The following is a 26,804-nucleotide window of genomic DNA, read 5'->3' on the forward strand; positions in this document are numbered from 1 at the left end:
TGTAGGTTGGTACTAAAATTTAAAATTAAAAGTTATGATCCCAAAAAAAAAAAAAAACTATCTATTTGAAAAAGAGGAGCCCAAGTCCTGCACTCAATTTGCCCCATTTTTGGTTTGTTCCAAAGGTCCTCCATAAGCCCAGGCTTAAATGGACCTTATCAATCTGAATCTGACCAGCCAATTGTTAGAATTGGGTCCAATCTTGTATTGGATGGCCTCCTAGGATCCGTAGCGATTCAATACTAACTGACCACCAACTAACAAGACCAATTGATCAAGTATCTTTTACCTCTCTTTTCTTCTTCTTCTTCTTCTTCTTCTTCTTTCTTTTTTGTTTTAATTTATTTAATGTCAAAGTGATAGGAAAACCAATGGCCTATTTGGATAGAGGGAGAAAGGAGGGGGAGTAGAGTAGAATTGGCTAAAAATAAGCTAATTTTGTATTAAATCTACTCTACTCTACTCTACTCTCCCTCCCTCCTCCTTAATCCAAACGGACCATAAATATCTTTAAGTTCTTTGAATTGTTAATGTTTATTGGATGCCATCTTGATCAATCAATGTATAAGAAGCAAGTTTTCATGGAAGGGATTCAATTTTTTTTAATCATTATTATTATTTTTTGAAGCTTCAAGACCACTCAATATTTCCTCAGATGATTGTTTCAAATAAGAGAACATAATACTACGTAACCGATTATGTTTAATATCAATCCTGTTTCAAAATGTCACTATCAACAAGTCCGTTTATTGAACAACATCAGATTCTTATCTTGACATTATTATAAACTGCTAACTAATTAGTTTACAAAATAATAATAATAATTGTATTGAAGATCAAAGAGTGAGAGTCTTTACACATCTACAACCAAGATGATTGTAAATATCATTTCCCAATTCAAATTTTCAAGTTTCAAGATAATAGCATCTCAGGTTTCGATACAACCTAATTTTTGAAATGTTTTCTATCTAGGGGTGATGGATGGAACGGCTCCACTAACAAGTTTAGTGTTAGATATCTCAGATGACACGTAAGGATAAGGATCCTTCACCGTAGAGGATGATGATGGTGTACTCACTACCTTTTCAGCATTAGTGTCCAATGGATTTGCTAATACAATGTCAGAATCAGGCATCATATGCCATATACTTTCAAGTTCACGAACCACCTCTACCATTGAAGGTCTAGCATCTGTCTCATCTTCGCAACACTTGAGAGCCAAATTCAAAAATTTCACCACACATTTAGGAGGATAAGATCCCATTTTCTCATCAATGATTGAAAAGATCATACCAGATTTACATGCAACATTAACCTGAAATAGATAGAAACCATAGAAAAATTATAAGAAACCAATTTATTACACAAATTTAGCCACTGTATCTAAAGGATCAAATAATATGAACATTATGCCAAAATGATCATAAATGTTATACAAGGAATGTTTCGCATAAGGCCAAAATTTTAAAAGGATTTCAATTTTTTATTGAAGTTAAAATTGAAACATGTAAATTAGGATATCTCTCGTCTTTACATCTAGAATAAAATGACATATGGTAGGAGGAAAAGAAGAGAGAGAGAGAGAATAACCGAAAGTTGTCAACTTTACCCTGCACCTATAATTACAAAAGAACAATTTCCATTTCATACACAAGCGGTTGATGTAACATTAACCCCCTATGAAATCCAAGGCAAACAGGTCTAAGGTTTTACCTCTCTAACAATGTTTTTGCCACGTGAGATTGGCTGCATCCCAGTCAAGAGCTCAAGAAATACAACACCAAGACTATAAACATCACTCTTGTCTGTTAATTTACGAGTTAACATATACTCCGGATCTAGGTAACCCTGCAAATTTTATACAGAGAATAAGAGAATATAGAAATAGGCATCAATTATATCTCCAACAACATACCATTAAGTCTATTTCATCTAGTTTGAGTTACATTTATTTATTTAATTTTAAAAATTGTTTTATAAATTTATTATTTAAACAAATGGTTAATTGCAAAAAAAAAAACCACCAAACTATGCTCAATTGACACTTCCTTCTCCCATTAGGGATGGAGGCTAAGGTTGTGGATCAAGACCCATCGGGTATATGTGTAACTTACTTATCAATATATATATATATATATATATATATGGGGATACACAGTTTTCACCCCAACAAAAACTTGCAGTCAACACCCTAATCAAAACAATTGTGCCAATCTGCAGCTTCACGATCCAAATAAGATCAAATTTAATGTCCATGTGACTTACACATCTCAAACTCAAAAACTCTCATGTGCTTGACTAGGTGAACTTAGAGTTCAATTGGGTTGGCAAATCAAGGTATGTGGATGCAACAAGCGAGTGGTACACATAGCAAAACAAATGGATAGAGTTAACACTGGGAAAGCAGAGTGAAAAGGCATTGGCTATGTCGTTGAGTACTACAATGGCAAGAAGACGAAGTATGGAAAAGATTATATGGTCCCAAAAGATGCCTATTAGGAGAGAGAGAGAGAGAGGGGGGGGGGGAGGACATGAGTTTGATGGAGAGGTAGGTGTGTACTTAGATGTTGGAGGAAGTGGTGCCATGGAAGTAGCCTTGCCATAAGGTAGCAGATTGGAGGTTGGAGTTGGTGGGGAAGAGGGAAAGTGATTTTGATCCTAGGGTTAGTGGAGAAAGAAAAGAGGGAAAGTGCTTCTAGGATTACATCAATATGGAAAGTTCTAATCCCACAATTAAATCCCATAAAATTCTCCACCACAATAAAGCCCAAACTAATTCAAAATTCAAATAAAAGTCCGAAATCTGGTGTCTCAAATAACTTATAAAAAAAAAAAAAAATTCTGGTGTCCACACCAACTATTAAAATAGCGGCTCTTGTAATTGTGAAAGTAGTACAATTTGAATAAGAATTTTCTAATTAGAGAATGTTTCTCTTACTTGGTGGTGATTCCAGGCACTCTTAGGTGGTGATGACTAAGGTTTTCAGGCATATTCTAGGTGGTGAAGCTTAGGGTTTTTCCTGCTTTATCTTTCCTTTCCCTTATTTTTATCTTTCTCAAACAAGTGTGAAGTTAGTAATGATATTTTAGTAATTTAGTTACTAAAAAGGGTTGATCCATCTTTTTACACTTTAGGGGTCATATGCAAATCACATGACCATTAACTTTAACCCTCATTTGGATCACAAGATGCAAATTGGCACAATTGTTTCAATTAGAATGTTGATTGCAATGCCAAGAGCCATGTACTTTAATTGGCATCTCCTCATACACAAAGTACTCTTTGTCTAGGGGAAAAGGGTTCAAACTGCAAGGTTAGTAGCATATTGTAACCATCTCAAAAAAAAAAAAATGTTAATTGCAAATTTTCAAACTTTGTGGTATGCAAGTACCCCATAGTTAGGGTGGTTTTTTTTGCAATTAACCCTTAAACAAAAATGGAAATGGGCAACACCATTATCTATTAATTTTTATTGTTTTTCCAAGGGTCAGGATCCCAGGCTAGACTGAATCAAATGTTGAAACATATAAAACTTATATGCACTTAACATGCGGCACTTGGTGCTATAGCTGAAGAACACTAATAACAAAATCAGTGATACAAGGAGGAAGAATTCACTCATCAACCTAGACACATGAAGTTCATAATTCTATTGTTGAACATCAACTATAAACGTCTTACTAGTCACCTTTTTTCTATAATAAAAAAAAAATAAAAAAAATAAAAAAAAAAGAGAGAGAGAGACTTACCGGTGTTCCCTTCACAACTGTGGATACATGAGCAGGCACTATCCCTTCAATATCCGGAAGTGGTGCAAGTCGCGAAAGTCCAAAATCAGCAACTTTTGCCATATACTTAGAGTCCAATAATATGTTGCTGGCCTTGATATCTCGGTGAAATATTGGAGGATTGGCTTCAGTATGTAGGTAGAGAATGCCCTTAGCCGATCCCAGGGCAATTCTCAATCTCATAGCAAAACTCAGAGGTTCATTACACTTAGCTGTATGGCACACATGACCCCTAATAAGCTCATTAGAATGGGAAGTAGAATTTGAATGGTAAAATAGTTACGTTTAACTACAAAATGGACAGTAAACTGTGGGGGGGGGGGGAGTGAACTGTTGCAAGTAATAAATTGCAATTTTACTTGCATTCATACTCAATGAGGAACACCAGAAAATCCTATAGTGAGATCAATAAAAGGAAAGCTTAAAGAATGAATATAAGGTGTACCAGAAAGGTGATCCCTTAGAGTACCATTTGACATAAACTCATAGACCAACATCTGCATGCAAAACAATACATACATAAATCTCCTCCCAAAAAAAAATTTCAAAACAAATTAAGCAATAGAGAGCAAGAAAATCTAGTCCCTAGGTGATAAAGCCACACAATTTTGCAGGAGAAGAAACACTGCTCATGAAGAAATATATGAAAAACTATAGTCTCAATTTCATTGAGAATGGAGATATGTAAGTTTTAATGCATTTCCTAAAGCCTAAATAATCCTTTATTTATGAAGAACTCTATATATGCTTCTACATTATTAAGCAACAAATTTGGCAGAATCTTATCTGTAATATCTCTAGATTGAATTTGACTTCTTCCATTGTTTGCAACTATTCAAAGAAGCTATATACCGTTGTTGATAATTTGATAGATACAATGGGGGAGGGGGGATTTGAAACCTAAATGTTTCTATTGAGAACACAAAGAGGTGTCAATTGAGGTATATGGCTCTTAGCAACTGTTCAAATCAACTACATACACGGTTTTACATATTTCTTTCTTTTTAAAAATTTTATTATTAAACTCTTACAGCTTTCATTTTCATTTAATTTATTTGCATCAAATTCCTAAGTTGATGTGAATCATCTCCTTTTGTGTCCAATAATGAGATTGATGGATAATCCAATCTTTTATTGATTATATATATAGGGTTGGGTTTAATTTACACATAGTGTAACTATAAACAATGTTACAGTATTGAATATTTTTTTTATAGTATGCAAATTTTGATCAGTCCACTATTGGATTAGGTTTTCTTTTTACACTCTTTGTAATTGCAAAATTTCAAGATGATTTAAGATCAATAGGTCTCTCATCTATAAATATTTAAATCTCAAGTTTTTGTATTTTTAAATTATTTATTAAAGATTAGTTTATGGATCAAATGGTAAACAACATCCAAATTCACAAAAAATTTAACGTGTGTGTTAAGAATATAGAGAACATATAATCTAATGATAGGATTTCCAAAATATTCATTCAATAAAAAATTCTTAGGTGGTAATATTACTTAAAAATACACAAGGTGTAATTTGATATTAACCCTATGTGTGTATATATAATCAAGATGAGAAAAAGTACCTGTTCACCTTCTTCATCACAATATCCAATCAAAGACACAAGGTTTCGATGATGTAACCTTGACATAAATTCTATCTCTGTCAAGAACTCCTTTTCACCCTGCAAGGATCCCTCTCGTGCACGTTTTATGGCCACAACTGTCCCATCAACTAGAACTCCTTTATAAACTTTACCATACCCTCCTTCGCCAACCTGAGTGGACTTGTCAAAGCTGTTTGTAGCCACGGCCATTTCTCTATAAGTGAAATCCTTCACATCATCAATTTTTATGGAGGTCGTAGATGCTGCATATTAAATATAGGTCCAATGTTAAAATAAAAACATAGTGATAGGCGATGCACAAAAAGATGCAGTGCCATTTGTTATAAAATACCTGATAAAATTATGCACTGATTATCAGAGCGTTTTATTTATACTTATAAGCACATACACACTTACAAGTCAACAACATTGTTAAAATTGTTGTTGACTGTTTTTTCTTCAACTTAGATATGGTTTGAGCCAGTATGCAACCAGGTCTTATGGTATTTTTTATTCATCTTTAAATGATGCTTCCAATAACAGGCCAGTCCAAACTTGGCTGAAGTTTGCTCTATAGCATTAGCTTAGCTAAGATACGGCTAAGATATTGACCAAGCAGGCTGAGGCCTTTATAATTGGACTAGTATCAGCCTGGCCCAATTGACAGGCCTAATCAGGATGTAGAATGCAAAGTAAAAAATCACGACAAATATACCTGAAAACCTTAACTTCACAAACATAAGATACTCACAACGACGTCTTCTCGAAAGTGAATGGTACTTCTCCACACGCCTTCTCATTATCAATAGAGTAACAACTGCAGACAATGTAACTGCAACTGCAATAGTCCCCAGTACTAGGCCAGCCAGTGTGCCTTTGCTTAAACCAGAACTTGGAGAGTTGGCACCATCTGTGACATTGGTGAGAACAATGAGCACAAACAAAATCAAAACCACGCAACAATATTCATTTCTGTAAAGTTGTGATTTACAACTATGTGTTTTGTTGACTTTAATTCCGTGCCAAATTTGATTGTAATTCTATTCAATCTTTTGTATCCTGTATTTATTGTGGGATTTGATTTTAAGGGTTGTATGATAGAGAGAGTGTGAAGACTCAAGCAATTGAAGACTGAAGAGTTTTCATGGGTATCTCGCGACTAAGCATCACACAAAGTGACTCATGTGACTTGCACATGCTGGAATGCGAAGAGTCAGGACAGGATGGAGACAGCTGTGTCTCGCGAGTATCTTGCGGGTAAGGCCTTCTCACGAGACACCCGCGAGACATTCTGTTTTACCAGATTGTCAATTCTAATACACACTTTCTGTGCCTACACTATTTATACCCACATTACCCACAAATCTTAAATAGTGCTTCTGAGAGAAAACCCTAGCCAAACACCTTGAAAGTTAGAGATTGTTATACCCACAATTCTCTACACAATTGCTTGTGGATTTTCCTCAATTCCTACCTCTCAATTTCCATATCATTGAGAAGTTGATAGCCCAAACACTTACCACACCCTTTTAGAGTGTCAAGTGATAGTTTGGTGCAGTTGGGAAGCATTGGAAGAAGTCAAGAATGGCAGGTGCAACATGGAGCTTGTTGCAGGATCTGGAGAGCTAGACAAGACACAATTCCGAGAAGCCTTGTTGGAGTAGGAGTTTGGAGGGCTTAGGTACAGCGGGTAGATTAGGCTTGGAGGGTCTCTTACTAACCCATGTATCCCAACTGATTGTCTAGTGGATTGATTACCGCTTGGAAGGCAGCGGAGAGATTTTTCGTCGAGTTCTTCGGTTTCCTCTTCGATAACACATCGACATGTTATCTGTGTTTGCATTCTTCTTCCCTACTCTCTTACATTTCATTTTACTGCTGTGATTATATAAATATGTGTTAGAGTAACTTGTTTGTTTCTCCGCTTGCATTTACACTATTCTGCATTTAGAATTAAGTTAGTATAAAATCTATCGAACCGTAACTTTAATTTGGGGGTCTAAACAACTCTTGTGTTTTTAACACATTTTCGAGCTTTCAATCTCATATATTAATACATGAAAGAAGGGAAGATGTGACTAAGACATAGTTCATCTATCCTTGGGGTCAAGTCATAAGTGAGAGGGTGTGAATTTGAAGCTGCCTTCTTGATCAATATAAAACACAACTTAATTTTCCAGAACATTAAAAATCAACTTGAACTTAGCATTGCAGTTATTCACTTATGTGCTGGATCACAGCGGTACAACTGTATCTGTTCATACTGCTGAACATAGCATTGCCATGGTGAAAGCATTAAATTGCGTAGATGAAGCCTTTCTTCAACGTTGTTGGCAGGAAAAAAAAAGGTTCTCTCCACTTAAATGTGCCACCCACAGACATGTAACATGTAACTCAGAATATGAACACAATAATAACAGAGAATAATGCCATGAGCCTAATATTGTCTTTTAAGTATAGAGGACTTCATTGTATACATCAAATGAATTAGAGAAGAAAGTTCTACATTCTTCAACTGCTAAATAAGCATTAGTTCCCACATCAAGAAAGCTTTATCGCAAAAATATATCAGATAAGGGTTTTGAGACAAACCATCTTTATGGAAGCCCAGTAGAGAGAAGCTGATAATTTCATAAGGTCCAAACATGTTAGGATTATGAATTTTCCATGATGTGAATATATCAAAGATTCGCTGAATTTCACTCCTATTGAAGACGTGTGTGTTGCTTTCAGCATTATATACAGGAAAAAACTTCAAATGCATTCCCAGTCGAGGCCCTTCTTCCCATGTAAATGAATCAATGAACAGCTGATAAAGAGACAACTCAAGACGAGAAGTCAGGAACACCTCAAATTCACATCTATACGGACGAAAATCTGAGAATCCAGGACTTTTCAACCGATATCCAACAAACAAAGGAAGAGCACAGAAACAAGCTATTGGAGATGTAGGGGAATATTCGTAAGGGGGTGGGCATGCTTGAGCTGGACAAACAGAAGTGGTGTTTGTTGAATTCTGACTGTAATTTTTATTCTCTGTTTCAGATTCACAAAACCGGGATAGGTTGGAGTTCCAGCATAAAGGATTCCCTTTAAGGCTGACAGTTAAAAATGAGACTTCATCACATCAATATGCTATGTGTGTTACACCTTGCAAAACTAAAATTAAAAAGATCACATCCAAAATCTCTAAATCAAGTATTCACATTTTGAAGATGCATTTCATTACAAAAGACGTTCTATATGAAGCTAATTAGAAACTGAAAATTTGGAAGGAGGCATAGAAGCAAACCCGACAGTGACATTTGGAGGTATATTAGAGTTGCTTGTAAATGTTATATTTGAAAGTTTATTATACTGCAACTCCCTGCAAAAACAAAGAACCAAAAGCAATAGCTTAGAAAGTCTAGTTTGAGAGTAAATTAATAAAGTTAACCCAGAAGATTATACCTTTTAATTTTACAAAATTCTGTACTCAAAATAAGGCATCAATTGATTTTTCACCATTAAAAGAAAAAGATGCTTGAGAGCATGAACGGACACACACACACGCATGCCAAAAGATGATGTCACTTTAACCAAGGGATAGCAACATTGTTGCTCAATTCTTACACAGTAAGTTTCCCCGTTCCATTCAAAGTCCTATTTTGCCAAATGAAGGATGGAACAGAGCCGTTCAAAAAATTGTTTGCAATTGACCTGAAATGGGGAATAATTTACCAAATAAAAATCCAATTATTTTATTAACAATTTAATTTATTTATAGAAATTAACTAATAAATTTAAAATTTAATGGTTGAGATAAATGGAATCCCAAATTTAGATTTATACAGAATAATTTACAATAACATTGAATTATAGAAGTAAACACAAAAGGAAGGAAAAGAAAGGGAGACTACTCACAGCCTTTGAAGATCAGGAAGAAACGAAACCGAAAAGTTGGAGGGAATTGCTCCAGTAAGATGGTTGTGGGATAACAAGCTAAGCATATTGCTCAAACAATTGATAACATAAGTCAAGGGAATTTCTGGTATAAATTATCTTTAAAAATTGATAGTCATGTCTGTATATATTTTGCAATATATGGATATTAAATTCAAATGCAAAAAAAAAAAAAAAAAATGATGACATCTCATTCAGAAGATGGAGAATCTTACATAGTCGTGATATTTTTAGAAAACCTATCTGGAGGTATGGTTCCATTTAGCTGATTTGAACTGAGGTCTCTGAAATTTATATAAAGTAAAACATAAAGAAAGTAGCTCATGGAGTAGTTTTGACAAAGAAAAGAGAAAATTTTATTCAGCCAAGTGCATTTATTTTTTCTGATTTAAAAATATACTTGGTCATCATAAAATGATTCTACAAAGGGGAAAAAAATAATAAAATAACTTACAGATAAAGGAGGCTTCGTATTTGGCTAAAATCAGGAATTGGTCCTCGTAGACTGCAGTTCCTAAGGCTCCTAGAAAATCCAACCAAAACACAAATAGTATCAATCTTGCCATGAAATATCAAGTAGCATGTGAATGTGTATACTCTTTGATTGCCATCTTGTAACTTGTAAGTGTATAAACCTTTTAAGAGCATGAAAGGATTGTGATGACTGATTAAGATAATCTAGGTTCTTTAAAACTTGAGCAGACTACATAAAAATAATATGGAACATCAAATGGTAAAGGATTAATCAAGGAAATCCTGACTTGTTCAGTGTACCAGTAGCCTTGAAATCTTAGAAAAACGCAATTAAATGCCTCATGGCACCTTACTTTAATTAAAACCGACGACTCTTCTACGTTGAGTAACTTCCCACTTGTATTCCTTTTCAATTCCCAATGATCTATAGCTCAACTAGCACTTCCTTCTCTCATAATAAATGGGATGGAAGGTGAGGTCATGGATTCAAGACTGAGTGAGTGCATGTGTTAGTGTCACTTACCAATTAAAAAAGTATTTGCTTTCAAACAATGTTGGTATAATTTATGCATTTTCCCAACAAAATTTAAACCACTATATCTTATATTACTTCTTATTTTCCTAGTATTTTCCTCTTTATTTCAGGTTTTCATTTTAGGGGGGGCGGGCGGAATAGCTTATTTAATCATTGAGCCCAAAAAAAAAAAAGAATTCAGCCTTACATTACAAGGCTAGAACCATGCTCTATCTTTACTTTTGGAACCTAGTTACAAACATACAATAATAATATGAACTTACAACTTCAGCAATTTAGGCATTTTGCTATAATTAGCAGGAATTCTAGTCCCATTGAAGTTATTGTTGTCCAATTGACTGCAAAATGAAGAAAATGAAAGTACTAAGAAACTTGAAAAAAGATTGCTTGAGTAATATTACATTAGAAAAAGGAAAGTCCAGAAAATTATAGCCATGTTAAAGATGAAAATTATAAAATTATAAAAAATAAAAATAAAAAACCATAAATTTTACATGTAAAGACGTCTATGTATAAACATAAATATATTTATGTTCTAGGAAAGTAGAAACCATACAGTATCTGTAATTTTGGCAGTTTGAAGAACTCTTCTGGAAGATACCCTGATAAGTTATTATTATCGAGAAGCCTGCAAGTTGAAGATGGTCACTCATCTCACAGATGACTCATGAAATTTAAGAATATGACCAAATACTTACAAGTGAACAAGACTTGGTAATCTGGATAACTCAGGCGGGATTTGCCCACTGATCGAATTGTTGTTCATGTGACTGCTCATTAAAAAAGATAAGTAAAAGGGTTAGTCATTGTAGAAATGATTTTAGACAGTACAGCATCAGGAGCACACTCACAAGTGCTTCGTTTTATTCAAGTTTGCAAATGATTTAGGTAGTGGCCCCGATATTTGGTTTTGGTCAATTTGTATTCTATCCATGTTTGGAAGATAACCAAGCTCTTCTGGTAAGGGACCTGTTAATTGGTTTCCATTCAGAAGCCTAGAAAAACAAAATACCACATATAGACATATAGAATTAGAGACAAAGCAAATTTACATCAAATATTCAGAAATATGCTGACATAGAAAGTAAATAAGACATAAGGATTATCTCCTATATTATTTAAAACTCAACGAATTTAAATACATGAAATAGTAGCATATCAGCATTTCATAACAGTATAAACATATAATCAATCATCTAATAACAATATCTATTATCTAACTAATTCAACATAGAAGCTGCTCAACTTACAAGAGTTCCAAAGAGGTAATATTGCCTATCTCCTTTGGTATACTCCCAGTGATGTTGTTCCACATAAAACCCCTTAAATAGAGTAGATAGAGAAAAATATATCAGGAACATAAGTAAATCCAATGCTACCATGGGATTCCAGAGTATTGAGTGAAAGAGGTCTCTGTAAACTGTGATTCAGATAACAATATTTGTATCACAAAAAATCATCTTTCAGATATCCTTTGCCTTACAATATTTTCAACTTTGATAAGCGACCAAGCTGTGGTGATAAATTTCCTGACAAATTCATACGTAGTAGTAGCCTGCAGAGAAGTAGCCCAAAACAATATCATTAAAACCCCATTGCTAAGTCTTCATAAGAAAAGCCTACATGCAATTAATAGCCAAGTTTCATCGAATCAAAGCTTGATAGCCTTATATGTGCACCTGTGACTAGCGTCTAAAGCTAAGATAATGCTAGGCATTAGATAACAATGTGTTTGTAGCCAATAAATTATAATATATCAATATTTGTTAATTTCTTTAACAAATGAAAAGATCATGAAGATAAATTTTAAACCCATTAGGAGATGCTAGCAATCATTGGGAAATACGCGGATAATAGGGGGACAAAAGAAACAAAGTAAGAAAAAAGTGTTCTAAAATATGCAACATTATTCATGTCAATAATGCTCTCTGATAGAAATAAAAATTAGGAAAGGTTAAATTCATACAATCGTTGAACATGTAGATGTCCATCGTCTAATGTTGTATTGTAGCAAAAAACCCCTGTCCAATTTGATGTACATGGGTCTCCTTGATCCCAATCACTCAAATTCCCACAAGGATCTATCAAACTGCTCCTGATGGCCCACAAAGCCTTCACTGCAAATTAAGACAAAAGTTAATTCCTGTTTCATCAACATCTTTGCTGATCCTTGTGTTTCTATAATTCTAGTATCAGGGAGTAGCCTCAAGTTTTGAGCACAGACAATCAATGAATCAAATAACCACTACAGCTCAAGTGCTCAACTATATGCAACAATAACCACTCCCAGCTTCGGGAAGCGAATATTTGATATGTGAAGTTACAATAAAAAATTACTTGGGGACTTGCATCTTGTGACTCCATCCCTTTGTTCATTAGCTCTCTTCTTTTTTGTAATTAGCTTTCTGTTTTTTTCTTTCCACTTTTTGTACTTTCTAACTATTCTGTGCTTTTCATGCATATTGTAGTGTCTTTAATAAAATGACTTTTTAGAGAGTTCAAGAATAAATTTTCAGAAAGCACAAGCGCAATGCAAAAGAACTTAATTGCAAAAGAAGCTTGTGAATCATGAAATGCAAAAGAACAGCAAACTAAAGCAAAATGACCTTCTTCGGGGTTGGTAACCGGATTTGAAGCTCCAATAAGTAGTGAAGAACAACACATGCATGCAACCATAAATAATCCATACGTCCAAACTCTTGACTGCAGATACATCCCACTAATGCATGGAACCCCAGAACTCAAAATTTTGGCAGTATCAGAGTACCCCACCTGATAATAAGAAACAACTATCAAAACATATGTAATTAAATTCAAAAATAAGAAAGGTAAATAAAAGAATAATCAAAGAACTCAACAGTGAGTAAAGTACAGCAAAAATCTCCAACTATTAGGGAACAAAATAAGTGATTCACTCAAGATTGAAAAGAAACAAAGCAGCCAAATTTACAGCAAAATTGTGCATATTAAGGTTACCCAATAGAGAAAGAGAGGTATATATCTATACCAGTTACATGAATAAGATTGAATAGTTGAAAAACAAAATATCAGATTGATGCAAGTGGATATAAGTTGCTGTAATTAAATATGAACCATAGAAAGGAAAGATTGAAAAATAAGACAAAGACTTTGACAATAGTTGTCTCTTTGTGACTGGTCGCTATGACAATAGTTGTCTCGTTGATGGTAATTACATCCATCACTTTCAGGGACCAAGGCTGAGACTGAGACTGAACGTGAGGAGAATCTACACCCTGATACGGGTGTTCATTTCTCCCCTTTCACAACTGTGGGTCCCGCAAGCTTGTGAGAGGAAGGAAACACACCTGTAATAGCGTATACTTCTTTTCTTTTTTCTTTTTTTTTGAGAAACCCGACCCGAAGGTCAAAATATATTAAGAAAGAAAAAAGGAAAAAACACGGAACTACAAAGAGTCCCTCGTTACAAGGGGAGCTATGTCCTCAGGAATGGCCTCACGCCAAACCTGTAGCTCATTGCCAAACTTAGCATGTCTAGCAAGAAAATGGGCAACCGAGTTACCTAGACGTTTAATGTGAGCAAAATTACAAGCTCGAAAACTATCTGCTAATACAAGGGCGTCCTGCAACACATGACCAAATTCAGGATGAACCACCTCCTTAGTCAGTAATGCTCTAATGATAACTTCCGCATCACCTTCACAAACGAACTCACTAATACCAAACTCTTTTGCAAAGTGAAGGGCACGGCGACACGTAAGAGCTTCCACCGTAGCAGCAGACATTGGAATTGGGATGCGTTCAGCCAATGCTCCCACCACCAGACCGCGCGAGTCACGAATCACCACGCCTAAGCCAGCAGCCCGGAGATCACTGAAGAGCGCTCCATCAAAATTAATTTTGAAGAGTGGGGAGTTGGGGGGCCTCCACCTAACTGCACTAGTGCAAGCAGTTGGCAACCGATGCACAGGCCCCTGGGCCAATTGAAAGTCCAGCAAGAACACCTCTGCCTTAGCCCGAACGTGATGGAGCTCCACCACTGAGTCCCCAACTCTAGCCGAGTTTCTTCTATTCCAGACTAACCACATAATTATGCTTAATAGATTTACATCAATTCGGTCCCTTAGAGAGAAGAACAACTCCAGCAAATCAGCAAAAACAGAGCACTTAAATCTTGAACACTTCATTAGCTCCACATCCTTCTCCCAAACCACCACCAACCTGTGACAACCCCATAATGCGTGTACTGTATCCTCACAAGCAGCCTTACAATTTTGGCAGTAAGCGGTTTGAACCACCCTCCTTCTCTGCAGATTGTACAAGGTTGGAAGAGCTTCATTTGCTGCCCTCCAAATAAAGTGACGAACCTTGTACGGTACCTGCAAACTCCAAATGCCCTGCCAAATTTTACTGGATCTTCTGTTTGTAGAGCATGTTGGGATATTATTCCTCTCTGCCAAAGCCAGCAACTTATAAGCAGACCGAGTTATATAGACTCCATGTGTTGAGGCATGCCACACCTGTTTATCTGGGATATTTCGGTCACTTAGGGGGATGCCTTTTATTATGTTGGCTTCATGGGGTAAAAATTCTCGTGCGATCAAATCAGATTTTCACTAATGCTCGTCTTGATTAATGAGGTCGCAAACCATTGACCCGGGAGGCAAGACAGAGATTGGGGACACTATTTTTGGGGCTGTATTTTGGGGGAGCCACCTATCTCCCCTAATCTTAACTGATTTCCCGTCTCCTATTCTCCAAACCGAGCCCAAATCCATAACGTGCCTAGCCTGTACAATGCTTTTCCAAGTGTATGAACCCTTCGTAGAAACCTCACAGTCAAAGACCGAACAGTTGGGAAAGAACTTGGCCTTGAACACTCTATGGAAAAGACACCCCTCATTATTCCCGAGTCTCCAAATCTGTTTTGCAAGCATAGAATCATTGAACTTGATTAACTCTTTGAACCCCATCCCACCCTCCTTCTTGGGTTGGCATAATTTTTCCCAACTAATCCAATGTATCTTCTTTTGGTCCCCTCTATAACCCCACCAGAATTTTCTAATTAGGGTCTCAATTTCTCTGATCAGACCTTTTGGCAACCTAAAACAGGACATAGTGAAATGTGCTCTCGTCACTCTGATGTTGCCAAATTTGTAAGCAAATATGTTGCAACTCAATTTGTTGGCCACTCTTATTATATTCAAGACACAATATATATTCTCTCCAACAAAAAAAAGAAGACAATATATATATATATATATATATATATATAATGATAATATAAAAAAAATAAAAATAGAATATCATTCTAATGGTTATTCTTAAGATAATTATTAATAAACTATTTTAACAAAGTTTTTATACCATTTTTATGTGAAATTGAAAAGTATGTCAAAATATTAATTTTTATTTTCTTTTTTCATAAATAAATTATAAGTAAGATATATATATTTTATTAAACTATATAAATAAATTAAATATAAATAAATTAATTTGTATATATTTGGGGCACAACAAGATGTTACAAGACAAGTAAAACCAATCTCTATATTCTTACTCACAGCAACAGTGAGTAAAGTAGAGCAAAAATCTCCAACTATTTGGGAACAAAATAAGTGATTCACTCAAGATTGAAAAGAAACAAAGCAACCAAATTTTCAGCAAAATTGTGCATATTAAGGTTACCCAATAGAGAAAGAGAGGTATATATCCATACCAGTTACGTGAATAAGATTGAATAGTTGAAAAAAAAAATCAGATTGATGCAAGTGGATATTATAAGTTGCTGTAATTAAATATGAACCATAGAAAGGAAAGTTTGAAAAATAAGACAAAGACTTTGACAACTCCTCGTGACCAGTCGTTGATGGTGATCACATCCATCACTTTCAGAGACTGAGATTGATATTGATACTGAACGTGAGAGTGGGTCCTGTCCTTCAAGGTAGTGATGGGCACTAAATTGTAGAGTCAAATGCGCTTCTCGTCACTCTGATGTTTCCAAATCTGTAAGCAAATAGGTTGCAACTCAATTTTTTGGCCACTCTTATTATATCAAGGACAAAATATGTATTCTCTCTCTCAAAAAAAAACATTTAACAAAGTTTTTATACCACTTTGGTGTGAAATTGAAAAGATCGTCAAAATATTTTTTTTTTCTTTTTTCATAAATAAATTATAAGTAAGATATATATATATATATATATATATAAAATTAAACTATATAAATAATTTAAATATAAATAAATTTATTTGTATACATTTGGGTCACAACAAGATCATCATCCAAGCTAAGTTTATCTACCTTGAAACAACTTTAAGTTGTAACCAAGTTATCATAACTATCCGGCAATGTACATAGCAAAGTCACCGCTTTATCCTCATCATCCATCTTTACACCAATGCTTTCAAGTTGGCTAAGGATGTCATTAAAAGTGTTCAAGTGCTCGGAAACCTTGGCGCCTTCTTTCATCTTCAAACCCATGTAATTAAATTCAAAAATAAGTAAGGTAAATAAAAGAATAATCAAAGAACTCAACAGTGAGTAAAGTACAGCAAAAATCTCCAATTATTAGGGAACAAAATAAGTGATTCACTCAAGATTGAAAAGAAACAAAGCAGCCAAATTGTGCATATTAAGGTTACCCAATAGAGAAAGAGAGGTATATATCCATACCAGTTACATGAATAAGATTGAATAGTTGAAAAACAAAATATCAAATTGATGCAAGTGGATATAAGTCGCTGTAATTAAATATGAAACGTAGAAAGGAAAGATTGAAAAGTAAGACAAAGACTTTGACAATAGTTGTCTCTTTGTGACCTGTCGCTATGACAATAGTTGTCTCGTTTATGGTGATCACATCCATCACTTTCAGAGACCAAGACTGAGAGATTGAGATTGATATTGATACTGAGACTAAACGTGAGGAGAATCTACACCTGTGTACGTTTCTCTCTTTTCACACAGCTGTGGATCCCACCAGCTGGTGAGAGGAAGGAAACACCCCCGTAACAGCGTATTCTTCTTCGAACGTGAGAGTGGGTGATGGACACTAAACTATAGAGTCAAACGCGCTCTCATCACTCTGATGTTTCCAACTTGTAAGCAAATACGTAGCAACTTTTGTTGGCCACTCTTACTATATTCAAGACAGTATATATTCTCTCCAACAACAAAAAAAAAAAAAGACAATATATATAATGATAATATAAAAAAAATAAAAATAGAAGATCATGCTAATGGTTATTCTTAAGATAATTATTAATAAACTATTTTAGCAAAGTTTTTATATCACTTTTGTGTGAAATTGAAAAGTATGTCAAAATATTTCTTTTTTCTTTTTTCATAAATAAATTATAAGTAAGATATATATAAAAATTATTAAACTATATAAATAATTTAAATATAAATAAATTTATTTGTATATATTTGGGGCACAACAAGATGTTACAGGACAAGTAAAACCAATATCTAACCTATCATCTTTTCGAGAAGGGGAAAATTTGTGCAAGGAAAAGTGGGGTAGGGGTGGCCCAAGTGAGGGGAAGCGCATTTGCCATCCCTACTTGTAAGTGATTATTATTATTATTATTATTATTTTAGAACTTTCCAAGTGATTAGTTTTAATGTAATTATGGATCACATCAGAGTAGCATATAGTTGGATCAAGGTGCCCTGCCCTATTGAGATGAAATGGGTTTGAGCCTTTGAGGTATTTTGTTTATCCTTTGACAAAGTAATTTTAATATTAATGAGGTAAAAATGAGGGGAATGTGCAGTCATTAAAGTACTTAAAGTTTTTTTTTTTTTTTTTTTAAGTGTTTGCACCATAAAAATAAAAAATCAACTAAAAATAGTAAATGTGTAAATACATATAAATATATATATAGGGCTTTAGTTAGCTCTAGGATTGTAAACGAGCACAATTGAAAGGGACTATTAATTAAAATATAGATTTTCTATTTAATTTTATTTCAAACACAAGTTAAGTTCAAGTTCAATATCAATCGAGATTACATGTTCAATCGTACTTCATTTTCTTCTAATTTGTTTAGTGCCCTCTATATTTAATTATTTCATGAAATATTAGTACTAAAATGTTGTGGAATACATGAATTTCATTAATATAAGCAGAAAAACATATTATGAATGGAATGATAACTAATGGAAATGGACAATAGGTCCAATATGAAAATAGAATCAAACATAAATGGCCAAAATGAAAATTTTGAAATATAAAAGACAAATTAAAATAATCCAAACTTTAAGATCCAAAAGTGTAATATATAATTTTACTAATCAAAGCTCAAACTTGTTCATGAACTACTTAAATTAAGTTATTCACTTTCCGTATATAATAAACTTTACCACTAATTTATTCATTTACAAGTAAATGCTACATTGGGGTGGCTCGCGACTTGGCCTCGCGACTTGACTAAGTCGCGAGACCCAGTCGCGAGATAACCGTATGCCCAGTTGTCTTGTTTTGTCCTGTAGTGCTCCAGCTAGCATGACTGTTTACCTTCTGGCACGCTTGGCACGTGTGCTGCGTTTGGCGGCTTGAAGCCGCGAGCTACCCGCGAGAGCAAGCCGCGAGTCTCTGTTTTCTTGCACACTCTTGAGCAATCAACACTCTATCTCACTCACTACCCTTACATCAAACCCACTTAAATACAGGGTTACTAAATGTTGAAATACAAGCAAATTTGGCACAGAATAAAGCCAATAAAATGGTTGATTAAATTCAACCTTACAATCTCCCCCTTTGGCTATTTCGTGACAAAATCCTCAAACAGACTCTAGACTTAACATGTGAGTTGGGAATAGTTGAACAAAACTCACTCACACCTAACTCCAGAAGCTGTGTAGCACTTGAAACATAAGATCATGAAACTCCTGAAACACAACAATACACCACGATCATTGTATGCAGAAAAGCATGAAATGCATATGAAACAAGCTAAAGGTGATCAAGCAAAGATGAAGTGAAGAATCAAATCATGGCTTGATCAACCAAGTGAACACCATAAGGTAGTGATCACAGTGCTCATTCACACTTGGAATGAACACATGAACATACAAGTTAACAAGAACAAAGCAAGATACTTGTATGCTCAACACTCAACCAATGCATAATACACTAAGTATATGCATCTAGGAACAATCCTACAAGGGCACAAGAGTGACAGTGCTTAAAACAAAATGCAAGACATTTAGATTATAGTACTGATTTCAACATAGCATAAAAGGCTGCAATAAGCAAGATACAAACCATAAAACCTACAAAATATGCATAAAAACATTAACCCTAAAAGCTTACATAAGCACATGGGTACAAACAGGTACAAAACACAATATATCCTGAATAACATCAACAATGTATATAAAAGATTAAACCAAGATTATAAGTTATGAGTTAGAAACAAGAATACACCAAAAACCACAGTGTATCAAACCTAAACACTTAAAAACATAAACCTATAAGTTTAAAGGATAAGACTTAAAACAAAAGTATGTCAAAAGTATGTGTGTACTCCCCCTATCACTATGCACACTTCCCTTTGAACTTTCTCCCCCTTACTGAATGCTCTCCCCCTTTTTGGCACGAATAGCTAAAGGCTGTCGTCAAACTTCCGTTGAATAGCGTCTAGCTGATTCTCCATAGTCTCGAGATGCATTTGAACATGGTTGTTTGTGGAGTAGAGAAGTGTCACAATCTCATCAATGCGTTTCTGAATATGTTCAAGTAAACTACCCACTCTATCAGTATGAGGATCAGTCTGTGCTTGCGGAATACTAGCTTGTGGAACTTCAAGAATAGCATGCGAAGTAGGTGTGGTATGTGCAGGTGTCTCTGACTCAGGGGCAGATGGAGTAACCGGAGAGATGTGTGCACTCTTTGGAGTTTTAGAGGAGTGACTTCTGCTAGCTTGAAGAGAGAACATGAAAATAGGACGCTAACGGGTCAACATTTTTCCATCTGTGGAAGGAACAATGCCTTCACGAAGAATGAGCTTCATGATGAGACTGCAAAATGGAATAATTCCTCGAGCTGCAGTTCGAACTGCGGTCTTCCTCATGGTGTGAAAGATGTGAGCACAAATATCAATGGGTGCTCCTGTAATAAGATCACAAAGGAATTGAGCTCTCCCAAGATTTATGAATGTAGTGTTAGACAATGGATAGAGATTAGAGAACATGATCAACTTCAGTGTGGTCAGCTTTGGTGCAAACTTTGCGGTGCTGATGGATGTGCCTGCTGTGGATACTTCATGATCAGATCCTAGGATCTGTAGAATGTCTTGAATCTCTGGAGTTCGATCATCGTACGGAGTTAGATCCACATTCTGAGGTCTAGTGATGCCGAGAACCTCGGCGATGGAGTTTGGGGAAACGCCAAATTCCTTTCCTCTGACCCAGAAAATAAGTTCAACTCCAAGATCACTTGCATTGGAGAAGCATTCCTTAACCAGTTCATCCATTGGATCGACAAAGTTCCCAAACAAGTTTGCCCAATCTCGTGGCTCAAAGATTCGAGGGATAAAAGTGGTCCCTAAGGTGTTAAACTCCACCACCCGTTCCACTATAGGAGTTGACTTGTCAAAGATGTTTGAGTAAATGTGTGAGGTAAGCGGGGTTCTAAACCTCTCCTCATTGGAGTCTTGAGATGCCTGTGATGAGAGTCGAGTCCTTTTAGCAACTGATGTTGCTGGATCGTCAGCAACAATGTCTTTACCCTTGGAAGATCGACGAGACATCTGCAAGAGAATAGGCCCACAGCAAAGAACCAACAACAGTACCACACAAGATAAATATCAACATAATTCAATGCAAATAGAAGTGAAAACCAGAGATTTTAATACATAAATACAAACTTAAGACAGTTCAGACCTAAACAAACATCCATCAATACTAAGGTGCACAATATGACAGGTGCAGCAAAATGGTGATAGTGCAAAAGAGCATAGAGAGACACAAATTCAAATAGAACTGTCAATGAGACAATTTACCATGACCATGATATGCATACAAAGACAACATTCGAACATTAAGAACGGATATCATAAAACAGACCACATAAGATATGAACATGGATAAAATTTCAAAATGAAGGATCAGAGCACCCAATATGATATCATAAAAACACAGTAAAGCAAAGCCACAAGCCAACTTCAACAACACAAACAAGAGAAAGGAGCAAGTCACAAAAATACCAAACCCATTTAACAAAAGAGTTTGAGAATCAATAACAAGCAAATATCAGAACAAAGAAATAGCACATTGTGACCAAACAATATGAAAACGGATGAAATCAACAACAAACACAACAAGCCATACCCATCAAACAAAGAGAGGAATGTTTCGAACAAAGTATCAATCCAAATGTCAAGAAAAACATTCATGAAGCAGGGAAAATGAGATGAGGAAAACAAGACCCATACCTTTTCTAGATGATTTTGAGAAGAAATGAAGCACCAATGAAGTTTGAAAATGGGTACCCGGAGTGTTTGGGAAGGAGACAGTTGTGAAAGAAGATGAATAGTCACAAATGTTCGAGGGAAAAACTGAAAAAGATTTAAAAACTGCCCCTGTTTTTGCCAAACACGCGTTTTTCGCAACTGAAGTGAGTTGCCACCAAGTCGCCAGTTCAAGCCGCCAAAACACTCAAAGACAGAAGTTTGAAAAATTTTTCTAAGTGTTTTTCGCGACTGGAAGGTCTACCCGCGAGAGAGTCGCAAGCTGAGTCGTGAAAATTTCTGAGTAACCCTCGCGACTGGACCTTCCACTTGCAAACAAGTCGCCAAAAATGACCCGCGAAGACGCGACTGAGACTCGCGACTTGACTTACCCGCGACTGAGTTGCCAAAACAGGGCAAAAATGGATTTTTTGAAATTTTCAGATTTTTTAAACAAAATACTTTCCAAAAACACCTAAAACACTCAAAAATCTTTTTGTGCTTGAATTAACAAAGATTGAGCATGTGAAAACACATTTCATCAAGTACAATAACACAAATGAATATGGCATTTATTGAACATAAGCTTGTGTGTTGTGTGTGGATATCGACAATGAAATAGTCCTTAGTCTAATGTGAAACTTCAATGATCAATTCAACCAAGACATACACAATTAGCACTAGATCATGTGATCCATCTCAATTATAGAAATATGTATATATGACCTTCCACAAAACTTGATAACATATCTTGGAGCTTTACATTTGACTCCACTTTCAATCATAACATTTGATCTTTTTGATCTTTTGAGACAATCACCTCTCATTGTGAGAGTGATATTTGATATTTCACTTTAATGAACTAGCTTTTAACTTTTTGAATAAACAATCACTTTAATTTTAGGTCGCTTACCCTTTTTCCTAGTCGAATACTAGAGTGTGCGACAGGCTTTTGCAGCTCAATATCTCTTTTCATTTGGAGATTTACATTTGATGAGCTCTTTTTAGTAACAACAAAAATAAAGAGTAGGAAGATATATAGACACAAGTTTATGCATGTCTCAAGATCATCATAACCATTCACTAATCATTCATGACAAGTTTGAAGATCTATTTACAACAATCACATAGATTTCAAGATTTCTCCCACAGTGATATGAGTGCAAAGAAACAAGTAATGCTAAAAAATGCACAAAGCCATTAGCACAAAAGTACAAGGCAAAACAAGTTTTGAGACAAAAGCTCAACAATGTCAATCAAACTTTTTGATTTTCTAATGTTTATGTGATTTTTGGATATTTGACATAAAAGAAGAAAAAGATTGATCAAAAACAAAAAACAAAATCAAAAGTATGCACAAATAGACAAGCAAACAACCATTAGCAAAAACAACAAGCAAACAAACAAATATCGTCGCAAAGCATAGGAAGTATTAATGCATGGACATGTTGTAATGCTTATGCATGAGTACCCTTTTTCACCCACACGTCACTTGCGTTTGGGGTGATTTCCTTATAGGATTGGGTACGAGAGTTAGGGCTTTCAAACCTTCGTGAGAAACTTTCCAAGCAGTTGGTGAATGCACCAATCATCTTCATCACGTTCATCATTCCGGGATCACCATTTTGATCTCTAGATTGTTCACCTGCCCAATTTCTTCTATCATTTCTAGGTCCTCGTGACCTTTGAGGAGTTGCACTATTCTTTACTCTCAGCTTTTGGCAATTTGGTCGAGTATGCCCTTGAAGTCCGCAATGATGACACACATAAGTTGATCTAGGACCTCTTTGTGGTCGTGGACGAGACTTGGTACGAGATTCAGACCTGTCCACAGATTGATTATGGGAATTCAACAACCATTCGTTCCCCACATTTCTCTTCTCCTCAATCTTGGGCTTCTCAGCAGTAGGACCAACATCAGCTGATTCTTTGGCCTTTATAAACTTCACTTCTTTAGTGACATTTCCAGATGAGCTACTTCCTCCGGTATATCCCAACCCGGATTTGTCTGAAAAACTCTTTTGAGATGAAATAACATCATCTAGCTTCTTGGTGGTGACCCTCTCAATTTTGGCATTTGCTTGCACAACCTCTTATTCAAGAAATCTCACTTTTGTGTAAGCTTCTGACAGCTTACCATTCAGTATTTCTATCTCACATTTGGCCTCCCTATATCGGATTAGGAGACTTTTATAATCCTCCTCTGCCCTCTTCATTTTTCTCACAGTTGCCTTGGCCACCCTTGTGTACTCACCCGACTTCTCCAGGAGTGAGTTATAATTCTCTTGAAGATTGGCTGTGTTATCATCTTCTTCAGCATCTGATTCTTCAACAATTCCCAGTGATTCTTCGTCACTATGTTCTCCAAGGTCTCGTACAAGCAAATTCAACTCGTCTGAAGACTCAACATGAGCAATAGTCATAAAAACTGAGTAGTTCCCCTCTCCATCACAGCTTTCTTCAGATTCTGAGTCGGATGAATCCGAGTCACTCAATGTCGTGGCATACATTTTGCCTTTCGATTTCAAATAATTTGGACATTCTTTCTTAAAGTGTCCATGCCCGTTACATTCGAAACAAGTGACACCTTGTGTAGGTTGGGATTCTTTTCCATCTTTCTTTTTTAATTCCCTTTTCTCCCTTCCTGAACTTTGGAATTTTCCTTTATCACCAAATTTTCCATTATTTTTGAATTTCAAGAATTTTCTGAAATTTTTAACGAGGTATGCAACATTTTCTCCCGATGAGTCATGATCTTCCACCTTCTCATTAATGGTCTTAAAAGCAAGAGATTTACTCTTCCGTTGATTGGGCAGCGACATCTCATAAGTCTAAAGAGAACCAACCAGCTCCTAGACTTTGATGTCATCAAGGTCCTTGCTCTCTTCAATCGCTATCACTTTAGCACGAAAACTTTCCGGCAAAGATCGAAGGATCTTCCTTGCAATTTTAGAGTCCTCCGTTTTCTCTCCCAAATTGAACTTGCTAACAATTACTTCATTCAGCTTGCTATAGAAAGAGTCAAAGGACTCATCCTCACTCATTTTTAACTCTTCAAACTGAGTGGTTAGCATCTGCAGTTTGGTGTCTTTTACCTTCTTCGTGCCTTCATACGTGGTCTCCAATATCTCCCATGCTTCTTTAGCAACGGTAATGTGAGAGATCCTGTGAAATTCATCTGGAGACACACCACAGAAAATAGCATTGAGTGCTTTACTGTTAGCATTAGATGCAGCAAGTGTTGCCTTATCCCATGTGGATTTGGCTTCCTCACGCCTGGTCCAACCTATCTCAACAGCATCCCAAACAGATTCATCAATAGAACATAGAAAAGCTCTTATGCGAACCTTCCAAAAAGCATAATTACTACCATCAAAATATAGAGGTGCATTTAGGGATTGAGACCGATCCATCTCAAAAGGGAGTCAAGGATCACACAATGGTAATGAAACCACTAGAAGTGTACCCGCTCTGATACCAATTGAAAGTTCAAATATGTGTATAAACACCCTTGAACGTTTAGACCCCCAATTTACAACTTAACCAATTCAAGCATTATGTCAAACAACTAGTGTGTGGAAAATGAACATAAACTATAATATAGAATTGGAAAAACTATCTAAGCCAAATTAAAATCGCAACTCACAGCAGATAATGAAAAGGCAAAGATGAAATGGAAGGAAGATGCAAACACAAAGACAACACGCGATGTGTTATCAAAGAGGAAACCGAAACCCTTGGCGTAAAACCTCTCCGCCGCCCTCCAAGCGGTAAACATTCCACTAGAAAATATAATTAGGATACATGGACAGCAATAGACCCTCCAAGCCTAATCTACCTAGTGCACCTAAACCCTCCAAGTTTCTTGCTCCAACGAGGTTGCACCGAACCTTTTTTTTTTCTAGCTTCCCGGATTCTGCTACAAGACCGTAGTATCAACCAATGTAGATTGATTCCTTCCTAACTACTTCCCAAAAATCCAAACAGCCCTCTCACAGTGATGAATATGGTAAGAACAATGTTTGGTAAAATGCCTCTCAAGAATGTAACAATGGAGAAGAAGAGAGTTGAGGAATTTGAAGAGACTCTAATGTATAGATTGTGGGTGAATCAATCTTGTTTTTCTTTAGGGTTTCTCTCTCAAAATTCTCTCTGGAAGCTCTCTAACATTTGTGGGTATAAGGGGTATTTATACTGGAGTGAGAGAGGAATGTGAAACGTCAGGTTTTACAAAACAGGGGTGGCTCACGGTTTGGCCTCGCGACTTGACTAAGTCGCGAGACCCAGTCACGAGATAACCGTATGCCCAGTTGTCCTATTTTGTCCTGTAGTGTTCCAACTAGCATGACTGTTCACCTTCTGACACGCTTGGCACGTGTGCTGCGTTTGGCGGCTTGAAGCCGCGAGCTACCCACGAGAGCAAGCCGCGAGTCTCTGTTTTCTTGCACACTCTTGAGCAATCAACACTCTATCTCACTCACTACCCTTACATCAAACCCACCTAAATACAGAGTTACTAAATGCTGAAATACAAGGAAATTTGGCACGGAATAAAGAAAATAAAATGGTTGATTAAATTCAACCTTACAAATTCTTTGGCTGATTTTTTTTTTCTTTTTATCGTTCTCTCCTTTGAACGAATTCACAGACGAATGTAGACTTAAAATAAGACTGCACAACTATTAAAACCAAAAGTAACCAAACAAGCCCATTAATTTATATGATCCATAACAAAACAAAAAAATAAAACAAAGAGGTGAGAACTAACAGAAACACTTAAACCATTTAATTATGGATTTAACAAAGTAAGCATTTTTAAGCACAAAATTAATCAGAGAAAAATAGAAAAGATTAAAAAAAAAACCATAAATACAGATCTCCTAGTGGACAATCACTTCCAACAAGAACAGTAACAACAACTTGAAAACAAACCCACATACCAAAAACATTAGTAAAACATAAGTCAAAAGTTTAAACCAAAAGGTACCCAAAAGACAAAGACCCATTTTTTTGTTTTGG

The 26,804-nt window shown here is 35.8% G+C and overlaps 1 protein-coding gene across 11 annotated transcripts; it reads right to left on the reverse strand.

Moving 5' to 3' along the window:
• Window positions 1-860: 860 nt before the first annotated feature.
• LOC115984129 (probable LRR receptor-like serine/threonine-protein kinase At1g06840) lies at window positions 861-17,016 on the reverse strand. 11 transcript variants are annotated; one of them, XM_031107083.1, is made up of 21 exons: window positions 17,002-17,016; window positions 12,950-13,115; window positions 12,310-12,460; window positions 11,827-11,898; window positions 11,594-11,665; window positions 11,195-11,338; window positions 11,042-11,113; window positions 10,900-10,971; window positions 10,607-10,681; window positions 9,789-9,857; window positions 9,550-9,618; window positions 9,296-9,373; window positions 9,005-9,091; window positions 8,685-8,759; window positions 7,985-8,490; window positions 6,108-6,302; window positions 5,372-5,655; window positions 4,235-4,286; window positions 3,751-4,001; window positions 1,714-1,848; window positions 861-1,315 (listed from the first exon to the last, which is right to left on the reverse strand). In XM_031107083.1, exons 2-21 carry the CDS (start codon window positions 13,056-13,058, stop codon window positions 965-967), a joined length of 2,919 nt encoding a protein of 972 aa, XP_030962943.1. In that variant the 5' UTR covers window positions 13,059-13,115; window positions 17,002-17,016; the 3' UTR covers window positions 861-964. The 11 variants fall into 11 exon arrangements, with proteins under 11 accessions (XP_030962943.1, XP_030962936.1, XP_030962918.1 ...); XM_031107076.1 differs by lacking the exon at window positions 17,002-17,016 and adding an exon at window positions 16,971-16,988; XM_031107058.1 differs by lacking the exon at window positions 17,002-17,016 and adding an exon at window positions 16,865-16,885.
• Between the last annotated feature and the right edge of the window lie 9,788 nt (window positions 17,017-26,804).

This window comes from Quercus lobata, chromosome 1 (assembly GCF_001633185.2).
Source record: "Quercus lobata isolate SW786 chromosome 1, ValleyOak3.0 Primary Assembly, whole genome shotgun sequence".
In the NCBI taxonomy this organism is placed as follows: Eukaryota; Viridiplantae; Streptophyta; class Magnoliopsida; order Fagales; family Fagaceae; genus Quercus; species Quercus lobata.